This window comes from Amphibalanus amphitrite, unplaced genomic scaffold (assembly GCF_019059575.1).
Source record: "Amphibalanus amphitrite isolate SeventyFive unplaced genomic scaffold, NRLGWU_Aamphi_draft 000036F_arrow, whole genome shotgun sequence".
In the NCBI taxonomy this organism is placed as follows: domain Eukaryota; kingdom Metazoa; phylum Arthropoda; class Thecostraca; order Balanomorpha; family Balanidae; genus Amphibalanus; species Amphibalanus amphitrite.
In genome coordinates this window covers 472,046-491,417 of record NW_024881532.1, presented here as the reverse complement: position 1 = coordinate 491,417, position 19,372 = coordinate 472,046, and the positions used below count along the sequence as shown (strand labels likewise).

At 54.1% G+C, this 19,372-nt stretch overlaps 1 protein-coding gene across 1 annotated transcript in view; it reads right to left on the bottom strand.

Moving 5' to 3' along the window:
• The window catches only part of LOC122371709 (integrin alpha-PS3-like), a 78,104-nt gene that overhangs the window by 43,066 nt on the left and 15,666 nt on the right, over positions 1-19,372 (bottom strand). The window contains exons 3-4 of the mRNA XM_043348277.1: positions 6,165-6,292; positions 692-801 (exon numbers count right to left, since the gene is read on the bottom strand). Coding sequence (XP_043204212.1) covers positions 692-801; positions 6,165-6,292 — 238 coding nt within the window. The remainder of the gene's footprint in view (positions 1-691; positions 802-6,164; positions 6,293-19,372) is intronic.

Sequence of the window (19,372 nt, the reverse complement as noted above, 5' to 3'; positions counted from 1 at the left end):
GGGCTTTCTTCGCCTCGGTTTTTCACCATTCTATCAGGAGCCCCATGTGGTCTGTCGTTACAAACATATTGGGGCGAGGAAGCTGTCGTCTATTGAAGCTAATCGCAAGTACAATTGAATATTAACGAGCATCATGTTTATGAGTTTCCTATCAGGGAAGATGGATCATTCTGGTGATCGGAAACTCCTCCAATTTACAATGGCATCAACTTTCTCCCAGAACGCCTGAGCTACCCGAAGTTAATTAACTACTAGTCCCAATGACCAGCGATTGTTCCGTTTTGCCCGGCTGCACTCATGGATTTGCCAGTGATGGGTGACCATGTAAACAGCGTCTTGACAGCTACCGCACCATTGTGTTTGGCAGCAATGTTCCGTGATCTGAAGCGCTGGACGGTAGCGAGCATTCACCTTCTGCTGCAGTAGAGTTTTACTTGCAAATTAGTCATCCATTTTTCCGACGCAGCGTTTAGCACATAATTTTGCATGCAAATCCATAGCTGTACTCTATGCTGCATCTCGCTCTCACATCTTTACTTTCGCTTTGTCGGCGAGAAGTACCTAAATCAATCAAAAATTTGCTATTTATCAACTTCATCTGTGCAAACTGCAAGCGCAGTTCACGACGCAGCGCTATAAATAACGCGTGTAATGAATACTACAAGCCCGTGATTAGTTTGGGGTCACTCACCGATAGTTTGCCCTGGGGCGACGGGTCGGTGTCGAGGGCACCTCCGATCCAGGCTCCGTCCTTCCTATCCTGGTAGAGGAACGGCGGCTGGCCCTGGCGACGGGTGTCGTCTGGAGACAGAGAGGCCACACAGGTCAGAGAGGGTCAAAGAGGTCAGTACATAACTAACATAAGCTTTACTGGTACAGGAACGGCGGCTGGCCCTGGCGACGGGTGTCGTCTGGGGACAGAGAAGGGTCACATAAGGTCACATACACTGTCCTGGTAGAGGAACGGAGGCTGACCCTGGCAGCGAGCGGCGACTGGGGACAGAGCGGTCACACAGGTCACATAAGGTCACACAAGGTGACATAAGGTCACACTGGGTCACACAGGGTCAGTCAGGGTCTCAAAGTCACATAAGATCACATACACTGTCCTGGTAGAGGAACGGAGGCTGGACCTGGCAGCGAGCGGCGGCTGGGGACAGAGCGATCACACAGAGTCACACTGGGTCACACGAGGTCAACAGAGTCTAAAAAGGTCGCACAGGGTTCCACTCTGGTCCAGTCACGGTCACATGATTGGCCATGAGCCACCCCGTGTTGATCGTCGTGTTTATTGATCAACACTGCCATCATATATAAAACCGACACAGCTCACGGATTTCCATTTACGGTAGAGTGTAGACTGTAGAATCATCGCAAAACAGTATCTTGTGAATTGTGATCTATGAGCCACACGTTAGTTCCACCAACCCATTCCGCTGACGGTTTAATAGACCGTGCTAGGTCGTTCCGCGTTCGCCCATTCGCTTCGCCTCCCCGCCCGGTAGTTCAGCATGGCTTTATTACGTTAACACGGTAACACGAAGCGTCAAAAGTGACGCGCACCACGGACTGTGTTACAGATCCCTTTGATACCGAGGCCGACACATGACGTCTGACCGTGAAATTTGATTGACAGTAACGAACCACGCGATGGGTGATCGATCCATTTTAATTTTGAAGTAACAGTGGGTATATCCGTAACTGAGGGCACGCAACGCGGTCATTATTAACCACGAGACAGTAATGGAACTGATATTAGCACTGAACAAAACACACATCACACCCAAGGCGAAGCCAGTCAATAGGAGAGTGCGGGCATGCAAGTCACAAAGCAGGACATGCCCTTAAAGAAAACGTGATAACAACGGGAACAGAAAACGATAGCTCATCCACTAGCTCTCGCGCTTTATAACCCGTTTCTAAAGGCGCTCGCCCTCGCTCAGGCCAGAACGACCTGCCGGCACACACAGTGGCCTCGTCCCGCACTGTCTGACGGCATCATGTAACGAGGGGACAGGGCACCACACGCGAGGCTGTCAATAACCCGGACCATCCACATCTGACATCGAGTCGTGGCAGCATGGTCAGACTATCGTGCCGGTCCACAGCCAGTGGCGACGTGTGGTTAACTGATTGACTGGCGATGGCGCCGGTGGATGGAGGATGGTGGGGGTGATCGGTCCACACAGCCCGACACGAGACCCATGGCGCAGTCGGGCCTTGAGCGCAGTCCAGTGGTAAAACATGAGCATTGAACAATGGGGGTCTGGTTACGTCCATGGGAATCCCAAAAGCAGAGCATGCAGGAAATGTAAAGCGCCGAGATACGGCACAAAGCACGGAAGCCACGGCACGCCACAACAGGCAAGGCACGGTGAGGCACAACAGTGCACAGTTGCTCAGAGGTGTCGAGTCTAGCGCTACAAAGAAATCCCCGCCACAAAACAACCTGGCTGGGCCATTCCAGTCGGCACCCGTTTGTTCCAGAACCAAGAGCGATGTTTGGAATGGTAAGTGAGCTACGAGGAAGAGGTGGGCACCACAGCAGACGTGCCTTCTCCAGACGTTTCAACAGTAAGCTGCTAATTGACCTTACTCTGCATTTGCATGTGCAACAAGGAGCTCTAATTACGCCGCGAATCGCTGCACTCATGTTGTAAACCACGATTTCCCCTTGTTGTGTTTTGCGCCAGTGAATCAACCCTGGACTCCGCGAAAAATGGTCTAGTTAGTTGGATTAGCTGTCTGTGAGTGGGTGTTGCGAACCGTGAGTCCGTGCAGGGCAGTGCCCGGTCACACACTCTGGCGTGACTCGGCCAGAAAGATTTCCCGCCCCGAGTGCGTGACACAAAGGGGTATTTCGGCGAAGGACGACGGGCGCCTGTACGAAGTGTGATTTAGCATCGTGAGTTCGTGTCTTACTGCGCACGGTACATCCATACATGGAGCCTGTTTGGGTCCTGTTGGCCTCGTTTTGACAGGTTTACGTACTAAACTATGCAAAAGGCATGTTACTTGAAGCCTGGCGGTATTCATGCATACAAGCCACATTTGTTACTATGTATTGCTGGGTCAGTGCTTTATATCGACTCGATCAAAAAAAGCTCACAGGTCAACATTCTTAGCGCATTACTCGGCCAGGTGGCACGAGCCCATCGGGCGTCTCACCGGCCGAGTTTGGACAGCGGAAGGGATCGGTCTTAACGAGAAGCGGATGTCCCGTGGAATTTGCAGACGGCAGGCGGCACCGAACCGCGTCGCCGCAGCACGCCAGGCGGCACCGGGGTGCAAACAAAGGGCACACCGAGCCGCCGCGCCGCCGCCCCGCTCCGCCCGTGACGGGATACCACAGACGGAGCGGCTGGGAGCGCCGCGAACCTCCGCTCCGATAGGTTCGCATACCGGTTACCCGGACAGCTGGATGTGAATTACGGCTGTATAAAGCACGACTGTGGCTCGGTGCCGACCGGCGCGGCGGCGCGGTATCACTGCGCGCCCCGCCCCGGCCCGCCGATCGCGGCACGAGTGACGGACCGAATGTGGCCACGCACAGGGCGGTTAGCCGCTGTCCGGCCCCGTAATGGGCGGCTCAAACAGTCCGACACAGTGGGCGGGGCGGCCGGTCCGCTCAGCCGCGCCGCACAGAGTTATGGCAGCTCGTTTTACAGCTCGTCGCCAGCTGATGGCCGGTAACCATGACAGTTTTGCAGACCAATTGCCCTTTACGACATCTAAATTGTTCGACTATTACTTCACTGGTCTCCATTGACTGGCTTTGATGACACGTTACGCATGAATTATTGTAATATAAATCAGTGGTACTCAATATAACTTATAAGAGCACACGAAAAACCTATATTGAACTGCACAACGTCAGAAACACTTCAATCGAATCGTTTCCCGTTTGTCGATTCGGTTTCAGTTTGCTTGTCGAATGCGAATTGGTTCGTCATCCAAATCCGGCATTTCGTCACTGACAGACACACCTCTCGTCCAAACATGGACTGAAGGCGCACCTCCACTACCGACCAGTCATCACAGAGCCACTGCCATTGGTGACCATTTGACCGACAGCGCCCACCAGCGACTCCCACCGACCGGCAGTCCGGTCCGTGCAGTCCACATGGGGCCAGTGACCGATGCTACACCGCCCGAATAATTGCCGAGAACCGAGACTTTACCGGTTCCGATCCCACCACCGCCGCGGCCGCCATCGTCCATGGCACCGGTCTCGTGCACCGGGCGCGTTCCTCGCAGCTGAGCAAAACACGGGCCTGCCACCTCCACACCGGGCTCGCAGCACACGGCGCTCAATTAGCGCACAAAAACGCGCACAAAACGCACACGAGACCGCACCACAAACAAGAGAGCGTTCAGCGTCTTTAGAAATACCTTCACGGGCGTCTCCCTGCCGACAATGGAGGAAGCTTTTACCGTCACAGGCACCATTAACGAGCCGGTACGGTAAGATTCGATGAGGCAGGGGATTCTCCGGAAGGGTCAGGGGCTGAATCACCAAGTGCGCGGCAATAATACTTAACAGCCTGATAAAAAGGAGAAATAATCTGAAAAAGGAACGTAAAACTAAAAGGATCATATAACCTGTTGAGTGTTGAAGCATGCAACACAATACCACTTTCAGGGAGAAGCTCATTAACTTTTAAAAGTTATCGCAGTAATTCTTCTCTCGCACTTCAATCTTATTGGCTTGGCTTTGAGAGCCTCCCTAAGCTCGCATGCTGGAAGGAGACAGGTCGAGGTGGTCATCGGGCTGCCAAATGCCAAATGTATGGTTTTATGTGGTCCTGCCCAGAAGAGTAGGCTCAAGGGTCCACAAAACAGTAACCCATAGACGAGAGGGTCATAAATATACGATTGATGGCACAAAACAAATGATGGGATACTCCTGAGAATAGCGTGAGCCTTACTAACTTAAAATGTTACTTAAATCTGACAGATATGTGATTTTCTATCAGGTAGTCGTAGCAAGACACACTTGAGAGAGATCGCCTTTCAATTCACGGCTGGGTCACTGTTTAGATGCCCCAATAGCCAATTTTGAGACCGATGCGAGATAGGCCGTATTTCGCGATAGTATCGCTCGTGGCCGGATAAAATCGGTGGGTGGAGACGCTCGTGTTCCGTTCTGCTCTCCAGAAGGCCGACCCTGCCGGCTGATTTACAGACCTGGATAACTATTGTGCAACTGGAAACTCCAGAGGTTAGAGTTCATATGATGCTCCCTCCCTATGCCCAGAACTAGATAAGGGGGAGAATGGGATGTTTGTGTACCCTCTAGAAGATTGGGGTCAAACTCTTCCTATCGCGCTCTATATTGCTCACTGTTCCTCATATTTCGTGATCTAAAAGATGGACGTTACACATTAAAACTTACGTCCTAAAATGTTTAACATTTGACGTTAACAAAATTAAGTCAGGCACGTCCCACGTTGCATTCAAGACACTAGTTTATGGTGTTACAAAAGTGACTCACTGTTCAATGTTCATAGCGCTCACTGATCTCGTTGCAATGTCTTAGATTTTGCCTCCGTATCTGGGCGGGCTAATGGATCGGTCACGCTTGAGTTCAACATCTGCACGACTGTTCCCGTCAAATCCCACTACTCCTTTTAGCATCCCACGTGTCCCGTGGTCTGAGTCCCACACCTGCCGTGCTCCAGTCCATTCCGTCCCTCCCCAACCCAGTCACGGTCGGTTCCACTCTATTTTTCACGGATGGCGACACCCAGTGGAGCGCGGCACAGGAGGGACAGGTCCGCCGCCCACCACCGACCCGTCCACGTCTCACGTCACCGTCCGACACGCACCCCGGGCGGTCAGCGCACGTCGCGGCCGGCCGCGCCGCGCTCCGCTTCCGCACGCACACAGCCGCGCGTGGCCACACACAGACAGAAACGGCCGCACAGCACGCATAATGGCCGCGCCACGGCCGCGCAACACTGCACAGGAGAGGCATGACACCCCTCCATCACATATACTCACACAGCATACGGTAATTTCCAACCTGCCCCCAGCGCAAACACAATCACAGAGTTTCATGATGCACATCGAATGACCACGAAACTACCACAAGCCATGACCGATCCTCACAGATCACACTGCACAACCACATCACACCACTGAGGTCTGTCTCAATTACCCACCTGCTGTGTCCAGGACCACCTCTCTGCAGCCGGGCTGGCTCAGAGTACCGCACTTGAACAGCGCTCCGGTCTTCGGCACGTCGTGTATTCCTAGGGTGGACGTCGCGCGCGGCGCCCCGACCAGCACCCTGCGAAACACACAGCCGGGTGTTAGACGACGGAGCGACAAAAACCCAGCCATCAACACGACATTCATCAGCGGGACAAAGAGAGGGACGGAGAGAGAGCCGTCCTGTGGCGACTGAGCAGCGCCGGCAGGTGCTGGAAAAGGCTAACCAAGCGCAGTGGATATACAATGCGGGAGAGAGGTAACAAAGACATCACTGCAGGAACAAAGAACAGCGATATGAACATAATCACCTGATGAACGGATCGCACGAGCGTGAGAATCGTCAATCATCCACACGAACCTCTGGCTTTTTCCGGAAGCGCGCTGCAAAAACTCCGGTATTGTGCGCGACCGGCCAGCGCGGCAGCCGAGCGCGAGAGAACCAGTCGGATGACGTCACCCGGGACAGCTGCATTCCCGACCGGTGACGTCATCCGCAGACACGGCCAGCACGCTGTCCTCGCGGCCGCGACATGGAGATGAGGCTCACTGCCTTATATGGTCACGGCGGTGACGCGATCTTGATTCCGTGCCGCACGGGACGTGTCAAAGAGTCGGCACAGGAGAGAGACACGGCAAGTAGAGACAGAGGGAACTGGAGACTGGAGAGCCGTCCCCTCAACGAGAACCAATTCAAGAGCCTGACATTGATTTTACAAACAATGAGCTGAGCTCGACACTCCGCTAGAGACCGTGGTGATAAGAAACGCCCTGCTGCACATTGCACAAACGGCGGGCTGCGGGCTGCACGGCCACGGCGTCATGAACTCTGGCACCCAATGACGTCATAGGTCAGAGGTCGGACTAGGTTTGGGAGCCCCACCTCCCGGAACATCTCGGCGACCAACTTTAAACCTTTAGAGTCTGGAGGAAGACAGAATCCGACCGCGTCCTGCACCGTTTTCCACATACCGTAACGTCTCATTCGACTCAGCATCCACTTCAGTTCGACTTCGGACCCCTGTTGCTCGTCTACCCTCGTCTACCCTTCGAACCCCTCGCGAAGAAGTCTGGAGACGGAGGCCGGTGGAGCAGCCGAGAGTTGACAGCAGCTGGGCGTCACAAGAGAAATAGTTAAAAGACCCCCAATTAGTGCTGCCCCGCGCACCGCTGCAGCTGCAGACAGTGTGCGGTAGGTTCGGAGCTGCGTCAGCAGAGAGCGGTACGACAGTTGTGGATGTGAGCGGCAAAACGCGCCACTGACATTCCGCCACACATTTCGCGAAGACGTCAGCTACAGTCGCGTTATGACAAGGACACTGAAAAATGTGCCCTGCTCCTGTTTCAGACAATGCCTGCCGATGCGTTCCCACGGAGCCACAATACCGCCCTAGGTGTCAGTGTCCTGACACAATGGCGGACCAGGCGAACTTCGCCGGACAATGGCAGCGCCAAAGTGCGGAGTGGAATCTCCAATCAACGCCTCGCCGGATAGACAGACGAGTGTGGGTGATATTTCAGACGCCAGGGCGGGTTCGATTTCTGGGCCGCGTCTGAGGGGAGGACACGGGCTGTGGCGTGACGTGACGGCGTAACGGGACGGGAGGAGACGGCTGGAGTCGGCGCGCCACTCCCTGGAGAGTCGCGTGCCACTCCCACTCCGGTCGCGTGCCACTCCCACGGGAGGGAGCCGCGCGCCGCCGCCGCCAGAATGCGGTCACATGTCGCGGCTCCAGCGACGCCGTTTTCCCTAGCGTGACCGTCCGTCCATGGAGGAGACGGGCCCGAGAGAAACGTGCACTGCAGATGTGCTGTCCCCGTCTCCTCTGCCTGCAGAACTCCAGGGACTAGGGTGCGGCGGGCACTTGTCGTCACGAGCGCAAGTCCAAACGAGCGCGACAACATTCAACTGCAGAAGAACAAATATCCAGCCGAGTATTGACTGAGTAAACCTCGAAGATAAGCCATTCACTTGTCGCGTCGTAACTACACAATTAGATCAGCAGACCGAAGGTGCTGTGTTTCATCAGATAGCAACTGCTCCAGGCTAACTCGAGTTGAGCTGGAATGGATAATTAAAACCCCACCGATGGACGGTTTACGATGATTTTATTAATGGATGCAAAATTAGATGACTACTGAACAGCAGCTGGAAGTCTACGTTACAACTGATGTGCGATCACACGACAGAGGTGCTCTCACGTCGGACGGTATTCCTCTGGACTTGTAGACAGCGGGACACCACGATACTTTCCATTTCAATAGGAAACTCAATGCGGAACAGTTCGTCTGAAGGTGAGTGATTCACAGCACGGGCCCATCGATTCCCGAACGGGCGTGCGTGTCATGTTTTAATAACTTACAGCTGGCCTTCCATGTTAAACACACGTCAGACTCAGAGGGGGCCACGGCGGTCGGATGGGGCAGCCTCAAAACAGGATCACACCTATCAGTTTCCAGTGCATCAAAACACCTGCAACGGCTAACTTAGAGCAGGCCGTGGCCCTACACTGCGCTCTCCATCGAAGGTCAATCTGGCTCAAAATCACTTCTCATTCGCCTGACGAGGGCGGGCACTTGGACTTCGCCTCTAGAAGCTCTCTAAAATCAGTTGTGGCACTTCCCTGTCCCAAACCCTTCCCCACCCATTATTGAATGCACGACTGGAGACGTGATGGGGACGTGCAATAGACGACCCAGAGACATGCCAGAGACAAGGACCGTTGGCGCCCCCTCGTCTCGGCGGCCGCACACAGCCACACCCATCAGGGTCAATAGGTCGAGATGACGCCACAAACGAATAACGGATGAGCGCAATCAGCCGGGCGGGTCTGGGGCCGGCAAACACAACAGTCTGATCAGCGCAGTCACACGTTATACAGCCGGGCCGGGCAGAGGATGGGAGCAGAAAATGCCTGCAGAGCCGCCACAAACGGGAAGCGGATCTCACCCAGCCCAGCGCGGCGACGACCCTGCCAGTCAACAGTCCCACCCAGGCATCTCAGCGTGGCATTCGCTTCCGCTGAAAACTACTCTTGTGAAAAGTGTGAAAAAAAATGAAGTATTGCAGGTTAATATGAATGGTGTCACGAGCAAAAATACGAGTATGCTTTGTTTCGTGATGAGGAGAAAATCATGTTCAGCAAAAAAAAATGCTTAAACATGAAACGTTAGTAGCGCCGCATATTTACGTCTGGACAACGAGTTGCGTTGGAGAGGCCGGAAATAGTGACGATTTCAGGACCGCAAGAATGGACCGTCATTGGAATGATTCTTTTTTAAACCGTGCACTGTTTTCAGCCGGAATTTAATAGTTAATACAAAATATTTTGTAATTACGTTTTCACTAAGAATGAATGCCATCAGGGCTAAATTTTTACTACTATTGCATTTTGTCAAGAAGCATATAGTGCTGTTATATTGCAGTTTTAGCGCGTTTGTTACAAAATATGAAGCTTATTGCTCTTGTCCATCCACTAAGATTTTGCTTTGTGTATTCCAAAAGAGAGAGAACTATTTCATTTGTGCCTTCATGTCAGAATTGAAGATGGATCATTAAATTTTCAACGCAGTTTACAAACAAGCATTTGGTCTTTCTCGTTTATAAGCAGTGCAGTGGCTAAGAAAAGGTTGATAAATCCTGAAGTTTAGTCATCGTACCTCAACTTGGCAGCAAGATCCCCAAAGGACAGAGGATATATTGTATACATGTCCTGTAAATCAAAACAAACAAGCATTTGGTCTTTCTCGTATATAAGCAGTGGCTAAGAAAAGGTTGATCAATCCTGAAGTTCAGTCATCGTACCTCAACTTGGCAGCAAGATCCCCCAAAGACAGAGGATATATTGTATACCTGTCCTGTTAATCAAAACATTTTTGTGCCTGCAAAGGCTTAAGTTATCTGTGGTGTGTTCGGAGTTAGGCTATATGGCCGTTTTTGTTGTATGTTTATGTGGAGATTGAATATAACTGTGACCCTGTGCTTGTTTGTATACTTACAGTCAAACAGGGAACAGCACATTCACATAACATACTCACCTAGCACCTAACTCATAGCTGTACCCTGCAGGATCTGTACTTGTTCATGTCTCGAGCATTAACAAAGCACTAAAGTTGCTTAGTAATCATTTCCCACATTTTCTGAGCATCGAACATGACATACAGCAGTGCAGACGCAGAGCAGCTTCAGAGAAGAAACACTTTAAATGCACAGACTCACACCAGCCACCCAATGAGCCAGTTCCTCAGTTGACTGTTTCCCTGGATGCAGCTTGGCAATGTGAGCTAACTTTTGGCAAGTTGAAGGTTAGCAGGTAAGATTGAGTTAGGGTGAGTACCTACCTATAACTGAGTGCTACTGCCATGCAGGTCTTGAGTAGGCTGCGGCATGCAAATATGTGTGATCAGGGGCGCGGGAACTACTTTCCGACTGGGGGGGGGGGGGGCACACCATAATAGAGATCAACCTAGGGTACCCCCAAATCTAGTTTTCTCACCGGTTTTAGGCCACTTGTTTTTCATCCCTCGGCTTTTTCAACAAAAAAGAAAACATTTGCAAAAAAAGTGTGGTATTCCGTCTCAAAGCTGTGGGGGCACCGCCCCCACGGCCCCAGAGTTGGGGGGGCAAGCTGCCCCCACTGCCCCCCCCCCCGGCTCCCGCGCCTATGTGTGTGATGATTGAGGTTAGGTCAGCTGTCAGGCTAGTCAGGTATGCTCATTGCTCAGGTCACATTTTATATGGACACTTGGCAAATTAAAAAACTAACAATCTAATCTACGCTAACCCGACTAAACACACACAACTACTGACTATAGGAACTGAGCACCTACCTACTTGTGCCTACATCTCATACCATGTCAAAGTAGAGTTCCTTGGTGGAAGATTACCCTCAGTACTTTTTATCCCAGCCCTGTGAAGAAAACTAATACTTCTAAGCTCTGAGTCACTGCTGGCCATCCACAGGAAGAAACGCTGAGACTGAGAGCTTTGCCATTGTATATTGGACCCATAATCACTATCACGAATGACTATGAACACATTATATGATCACATTGTTGCATGGATTGTCACATTGACAATTTTACTACAATCCTTTTTCAAGGAATACAGTGATTATTAACATCAAAATCAACATAAAGTGGATTTAGTGATCCAAGCTTTCTCCTCCAGTAGCAATGGAATGATCGCATGTTTCATTTGCCAGACACTGAGTACCTGATGCACATTACAATCTGCATAGCATCTAAGCATAGTAAAACTGCCCAAGTCCATCCATTCTAGATTTTTAACTTGATAGTTAGCACTGATTTATCTTGCTGTTGTAAGTTATCATTCAATATTCATACCAATGCATCAATATGCGCTCATCAGTCAACATTTTCTGGCATGATCCTGCTCAGCGTGCTCAGTCTTCAGTATTGCTCCAAAGTCCAAGGTCTGCAATATTATAGCTTGTTTTTGGCCAATAAGCTTTTTTAATTTCACTTTTTCTTGCTGATATATGAGCCCGATCAACTTGCGTTTATCAACCAAAATTTCATAACTTGTTGTTGTTCAACTTGATATTGATATTGCTCAGGAGTCAGGACCTCTGTCAGACTCCTGGATACTTCAGATTGTTTTCAGTCAACATGCTTCTTAAATATGATATAAGTCAATCTTAAGGGATTCAAAACATCCAACAAAACGACGTACAAGAGCAAGAAAACCACCAGATAAACTAAAAAATGGCCTTGGAAGTTGGAACTGATCCATGTGGTGCTCCCCCCATTTGTTTGTTTACAATGATTGTAGTGCTGATGTATTTTTAGGACTCTGAACGTCGGCTTATAAAAAATGAAACATTTTTACAAAAGTTGTTAGGCAAGTAATATTTATCTGAAAGAACTAAAATATTCAAAAGCCAAACACTATGAAATACATGAATCGGAACGAAAAAGTAACCTCAAAAATCCAGCCTAATCACCGGCTCCTAAAACTGCAACAAAATCAACACTTTTCCCCGCAACTCGTTGTCCAGACGTAAATATGCAGTAGCGCCACCATTATGCAATCGGGAAAAAAAGATCGCTTCGGAAAAAACGTCAGCCGATTTCAGTCGGTTGGAGGCCAGGCATTTCCGCTCCCATCTCCTTTGCAGCCATCCCTGCGCCAGACCATAAGTGACGGACAAACCAGCCCAAACTCGGATCCTGAGCCCACCCTCTCCTCACACACTCATGTCACTGTAGCACACCGGAGCAAAGTAGGCCCTTCACAGTCAGCCCTATTGCCCAAACAGAGCAGTCCGTCCAGGCCCCAGCGACGGCCATGACCGGCACCTTTTTTACGGCGTCTCTCGGCGTCTCCGCCGCGTCTCGCGATGTCTCCTCCGCCTGTGGGGCGTCTGTCTGTGCGCCGAGAGGGATGGCCGCGCCACCGGACCCCGTTTTTAGCGCGTCACTTTTTGCCCCATCTGCGCCGCCAGAGGTCGTCAGGGCAGCGCGCACTGAGCGGCGATGGATGGCGCGCGGCCGCAGCGAATTAGTCGCCGATTAGCCTGATCAGCACCGGAGGGCCCGATGGCTGGGGTGGCGACGCAGACCACATGGGTGCCCTGCGGCGGCAGGACTGTTCGCCAGTAACGGGTAAGGTCCGTGGGTCCCATACGTTCGCGCTTTGCAATGTCAAGTGATGATTACGGCGGGTTTACGGTTCATCCTGCAAGGGAGTTTATCGCAGTGGTGCATATCATTCAGAAGAAATGACACAGAAGTGATGGCGTAAATGGGTGCAATGGGTTTACCTAAATAAACAGTCCTCAGAGACTCCTCCTAGCCATGATCTCGTGAAATATGTAGCCATCATGACAATCAGCAGCAACAGCCGACCGCCTGTAGTTTTAGCCCGGACCTCCGGGGACGCGGTCTGACGGCCGGAGATGGCCAATCCCCGGCGCGGCCCACGATCTCCCTGCAGGCGCCGGCCGGGGTCGGCGGTACCGCACGGTCTGCTGTGACCCGCGCCGACCCCGGGTCAGCCCGAGCGGCCCCGGCTCGTTAGGGGTGTCGGCAGGATGGACGGCGCCTCGAGCTGCGCCCGGTTGGAGAGCGGTCATCGCGCCCTGGGTGGCAAATGAGATACCGGGTGGTATGGGAGGTGCTGGGAAATGCAACTCGGCGGACGGGGCTCCCACGACTGGAGGGTGCAATTTGAGATCGGAGCCATGACCATAGGGCCAGGGTCAAACAATGGGTGCTCAGACTATTTTTAACACAAGTCTGGCATACATAACTCCAGTATATGTCCACAACCACACGGCAAGTAATTTTGAGCCGGATGTTTCCAACGGTCAACTTATGTATTCATGTTCTTTGCCAGACAATTCGCTCGCGCCGCTGGAGCCTGACTTCGGTAAACAGCTGTTTTGCCGGTTGTCACCTGACCCTGTGACCTCCTCGTCAGCTTTGGTCACGTGGCCCATCCTCACTCTCTGTCATACGAGTCACGCGTCCCGCGCCTCTTCAGGAAACACGAGCCGACCCGTCAGAAGGAGATGTAATCGTTAACGAGGGACTGGGGCGTGGATCCACCGGGTGCAGTACGGACATGTGTGCCTCCTCAGTCCTCAGTCCTCAGTCCTCAGTCCTCACTTCTCAGTCCTCACATTTCAGCTCCCTCTCGAGGAAGCTGAGAAGGAGAGAGGGGGGAGGCTCATCCTCCGGGGGCGTTCCCAAAGGAGTGAGCAAAGAGCGACACCCGTTCAGCGGAGCACACAAGCGGGAACCAAACGGTTGGTATGGCTGCCCTCCGCCTGTCTGTCGGTAGGAAACCTGAGACCACAGCGGGGTGGCTGACAAGGGTGCGATGAACTATTATTGTGACAGTACCCCACCCGCCTCAGGTCTACAGACAGTAGACACTTCAACGGTAGTGGCGGTGTGCTCCAGAACCAATCGGCCTTTGTCGCAATGAATGCGCGTGCAAACTGGGCCAAGGGGCTGCCCCGTGGCACGCACATCTCAAGCACACGCTGCACGCACATCTCACGCGCATATCCCCACACGCAGAGTGCGCATTGCGCCCCACGAGAGACCGACAGCCGGCCATCGCTGCTCTGAGAGCGCAACAGTAGCCTCACACACGCACCCATCCACAAAGAGCGACGGGGCGCTGGGCGCGGCACCCTACTCCTCCCCTCCCCTGTCGGGTATCCGACGCACGCTCCGCGGCGAGCGACGGCAGCCTGTCGGCGGAGACGCGGCGAAATTTGAAACCCGAACACACAGTGACGCGGACATGATAGGGGCCACGGAGGGAGCGACGGTGGCACAACACACGCCACCGCCCAGTGGATACCGGCGCGGCGGCCGCTGGGACTCGTGTTTCCAGAAATGTGTCATGTTACTGGCCGGTGACAGTTTTGAGGAAAGCCAGGAGCGCAGTCGCGTGGCTGTTTGTTATATTATTCGTCGGCCCCGCAGGGAGCTGCGACAAATTAATCAAACCGGTGGTTAGATGACAGAGTGATTTTTGAGAGTACGGAGCGTGATTCCTGACGTCAGGTCCCCGTGGCATACGCATTTATTAAGCTGTCTATTTTGAGCATAAATTGGTGGGTAAACATTTTCCATAAGCGTAACGTGTGAAAACACGGTCCCCGGTCTGAATCAGAATAATTTAAATGATGGATCGTCTCCGACCGCAATCGACTAAAATGCTGATTGAGAACCGATTTATCTTCGTTGTAGGCAGCGGCGCGTTCACACAGGAAACAAGCGATTGCCGTGCCGGTCCCGCCCATGTGAACCATAAAACAGCGGCTGAAATACGTACGATAGATTGGACACAATGTATCGTTCGTAGTCCGGAATAACTACAATCTCTGTAGCAAGCGGCGAAGCGATTAAAACGCAATCACATCTAACAGTGATCCACGCCACGCCCACTGCATCCAATCGTCGTAAACGTCACGCCGAGCATAAGCGGAGGCCAATCTCTTCAACAGCCATCTCCTTCAACACGTAGCGAATCCGTTATTCAGCAGCCATATCCAGCCTGTGATGCTGCCAGTCGCGTCACAGCGGCGTCAGTGCCGTCATAATAGCGTATGACGTCAATGCCCTGTTAAATAGCAGGTGTACCCATAAGTGATAATTGCGTCACAGCGCCGGTCAGTCTCTCTGCACCCATCACTGGGAGGATGCAGGGTTGGATAATGACGAGTCACGCTTGTGCATTTGCACTGTCGACTATATCGCATCAAAATGGCAACCTGTCCGGAAAAGTATCACTAAATCCTTGCACTAATATCTGTTGTATAATTATTTTCGCACACGCCGCCAATTTGGGCGACGTTCATTGACAGCCAGTTGACAAATTGTCACCTCTGCAAACGTGTATTCCACAGACAGGCTGTTAATTCCCTACCAATTAGGGAGCAGGGAGGCTTTCAGCGATAACAAACGGTGCACTGATTTCTGGCCACCGACCGCTGCTGTCAAACACGGCAAGCTCCAGATACCAGCACGAATAAATCAGCAGCGCTATGCACTCCGGATATGCAGAAGCGCGTGCGTTGCACGGCTCGCGTTCCATCAGCGTCTCCAGTGAAGCGGACCGGTGGGTTCGCCGGGCACGGAGAACTGCACGCCCCGCGGCACAAAGGTGGGTAAACGCAGCGTTCGTTCCTCTCTGGGTCATAGAGTGAGCGACAGCGACTGCCTGCAGGCGCACTTAGTGGGAGCCTATTTGGCAGATAGGAATCTCTCTTGCGAACCGTTTGACGCACGGTAAATGGCGAGTGTTGCGCCAGGTGCAGAGAAGGCAGAGGCAGGGCCATCCCACACACCCATGGGTGTCCCACCGCTCTTCCTGACAGTCTGTGAGAGAGCTCTGCGTCTTGTGGGAGGCGCGGAGGCGGTGCGGGGGTGGTTCGACCTTTCCAGCGTCCGTCGACGCGTGTTCAAGTCCTCAAACACCTACTGGCACTTTAAAAATTGATCGATTATCGACATTTCGGGCGTGGCGGCGGACGGGAGCTGAATTCGCTTTCAGCTCGACCCCGCACAATCCACTGTCCCACCGGGCGGCCAGGCGAGGGGCGGCTGCTGTCAGGGCGCCCACCCGCTCTCAGGCGGGCTGTCGCAGCGGATGGGCACGCGGCACGCAGTGCAGACACGTGCGGGGACGGCCCGCCGGTGGCTCCCGGGGGACTCAGGTTGGTCACGCTCGCGGCGCTGCGTCGGCAGGTCACTGCGGCTCGCCACGTGTCCTCGCGAGCCGCGACTCTCGAGTGGTGACCGGCCGCCGAAAGCCACTCGGCACGGAGACAGCGCCCGGCCGACCGCCGTGTGCGTCGGTGGGTAATTATGCTAATCGGAGGCGTCAGGGGCGGGCGGCGCGCCAGGGAGCACACCCTCACAATGGCTCGCGGACCGGCCGCAGCCCTCCAATCGGGACCCGTGCTGGTGTGTCGAGATTACAGACAGAACACAGGCGCTGGACTCCCATGGAACCCCTGGGAAACGAGCGCCGTTTTGGGGCTTCCAGCGGCGTTGTTTAAATTTCCTCGGTGCCACAGGAAGCAGCGTTAATGGCTCAGCTGGCTGATATCAGGGATAATCGCTTACATCGACTCCATGCTGTCATACCGCCGACAAGAAAATGGGATCCAAACGCATTACGTACGGCTATTTCGACGAAACTCACCGTGAAATAGCACGAGTCGGTTTACGTTTTCCGGTCGCCTGCTTGCGCTACAGGTGCACTTCCAGTGAGATAATTTCCCAGTCACTTCCTGAAGCACCGCTGCAGCGCTCACCAATCAATCGATCTACCACGTGGATGCCCGATCCAATCACCCAATGAGGCGTGAAGAGCGACACCGGGGCTGGTTCGCTCATTATCTGGCATGCCCAATTAACGCCCGGCGGTGCCGCCGAGTGGGGACACTAATTATCAGCGCGTACCGCGGTCCGGTTCTAGTCACGTGATTCGACATAACCCTTCTGCTCCGGTATCGGTCAGACAGTCGGCTGGCAAACGGCGACACGCCGCCGGTAAAGCAGCGGTGGCCCGAGGGCGGCGAGCCACCGAGCGTTACCGGCGAAGCCGGGGTGGGTGTCTGCCGCCCGTCCGCCCGCCCGCCGCGCCGGCCGCGCGGCGGTGCGGTTCCCACCCATCGGGCCCGCGGCGGTCACGCGGTGCGGCCGGCGGTGCAATGGGTGGTGGTGAGCCCGCACCAAACACCACCGCCGCGGCCCGACCAGCAGTATATCACACTCTGCCGCCCGCCGTCCGCCCGGCTGTCCCTCAATTCGCTCGTTCGTGGTGAGCTGTGGTGAACTCCCCCGACGCGAGCCGGTCCGACGCAGTGGGCGGCACACGGGGGTGCGGCGGTGCGGCAACGTCGGTCAGCCGGGGTGCCGGCACCCACCAGGGGTCTGACAGGAGCCCGGCACCCACACCCACCACCCGCAACGGCAAACGGTCGAGCCGAGCCCATCCTGAACTGACGTCACAACCACGTTCATAATGCGCAACGGTGCAACGGCGCAACGCACACCACCGCGCCGCGCAGCCTACGCTCTCAGTGCAGCGAGCCACCCTAGAGCCCACTTTCCGGGAAAGCGGTCACCCAGTCGACGGCGGGCCGGCCGACGGGGGGGGGGCAGAGGAGGCGAGTGTTTGTCACCACGCTCCACCGGCAGCCTTGGCGGTCCGGGCGGCCAGACGAGCCGGCCAGCCCTGTCCACTGGAAGGGAGACGCTGGCCAGTCGATAGTGCAGTGGCTCAGGGGCCGAGTGGTTGTCGAAGAGGACATGCTAATGAGAATGACCGGCTGGCGTTCAGTGAGGGAAGGCAGAGACGGAATTCACAATTCCAAGGGCGTACGGCGGGCACGGAGTTAGTGACAGACCAGAGAGAGCACGTCCGATTGGTGAGAAGTGAGAACTGAGAAGTGAGAACTGAGAGCCCAGCCCGATCGGGGCCGTCGGTGAGGGACGAGGCGTAGTCACGGCTCTGACAGACAGCGCGCCGTCACGGGTCACGGGTCACCGATCGGCGGCGGAGGGCCACCACCCGCCGGCTCACCCCTGACCCGGGCCGCCGCCAGCGGTGCCGCTTGAACCGTGCACCTGCAGAGGCCTCTGGCCAACAACTTCCCGCATTTTATGTATACGCTGCAGCGTCATTTATACAGTCAGCAGACACACTGGTGGTAAGCGGAGTGAGAGACGAGGACGGAGGGAGACGCAGAGCCCTACAGGATGCAAGTCACAAGGTGCTCTATGCTGTGCGTTGTGTACAGGTATTCGTACGTGCAAACGGCAATGAATTTTACATCGCACTTGTCGCCAAGAAGTAGAAACAGATTATCTAAAGATAGGCAGCATCCTGCTTCGGGCGCGTCCCAACTACACGTCGCTTTACGGCAGCTGCTGAAATTCAAAGTCCTCCTTTGTTCTCTTTTCCCGCAGATCACGTGGCGGAATGGAGGGGAACAGGCGGTAGATTGAGTTGGATGACGAATAATAGACAGGAAGGACGAGGGGGACGCGATCAGGAAGCTGGTTAGACATGCAATCAGCCCGATCTGACAGTTGCGCCAAGGGGACGTTTCCTTGTAAATCAGGCATTCAGATCGTCTACTGATGCGATAAAATCGACCAAAAAACCATCAACGATGTCTGGCGTCTCAACCTGCTCCCAACAGACAACACAATCCCAACTTCAGATCAAAGCTCCTCGCACACGTCATAACAATATCAGCCGTATGACGACCGTGTGACAGACACGACGGCCCACTTCATCAAAAAGCCGGCACTCCTTCCGGTCGCTTCGTTTCAATCGCCGGAGACAGGGACGCCGGACGGTCTGTTGCCGAGGGTCACGGAGCGTGACGCGTCACGGCGCCCGTGACGTGGCGACAGTCGAGTCACCGTGGGCTGGCAGTGACGGGGTGTTCGTGACGGACAGGAAGGCGGTGAGGGAGCCTGGGCTGGGTGTCGGGGCGGTCTTCCGGAGGGAGTGGGTGGTGGGTGGGGGAGGGGGAGCGGGTATGAAGGCCAGCTGAGACGGACAGATGGATAGACTGCAGAGGACAGATTGACGAACAGACGGCCACACGGACAGACGACAGACGGAAGGACGGACAGGACAGACGGACAGAAGGAC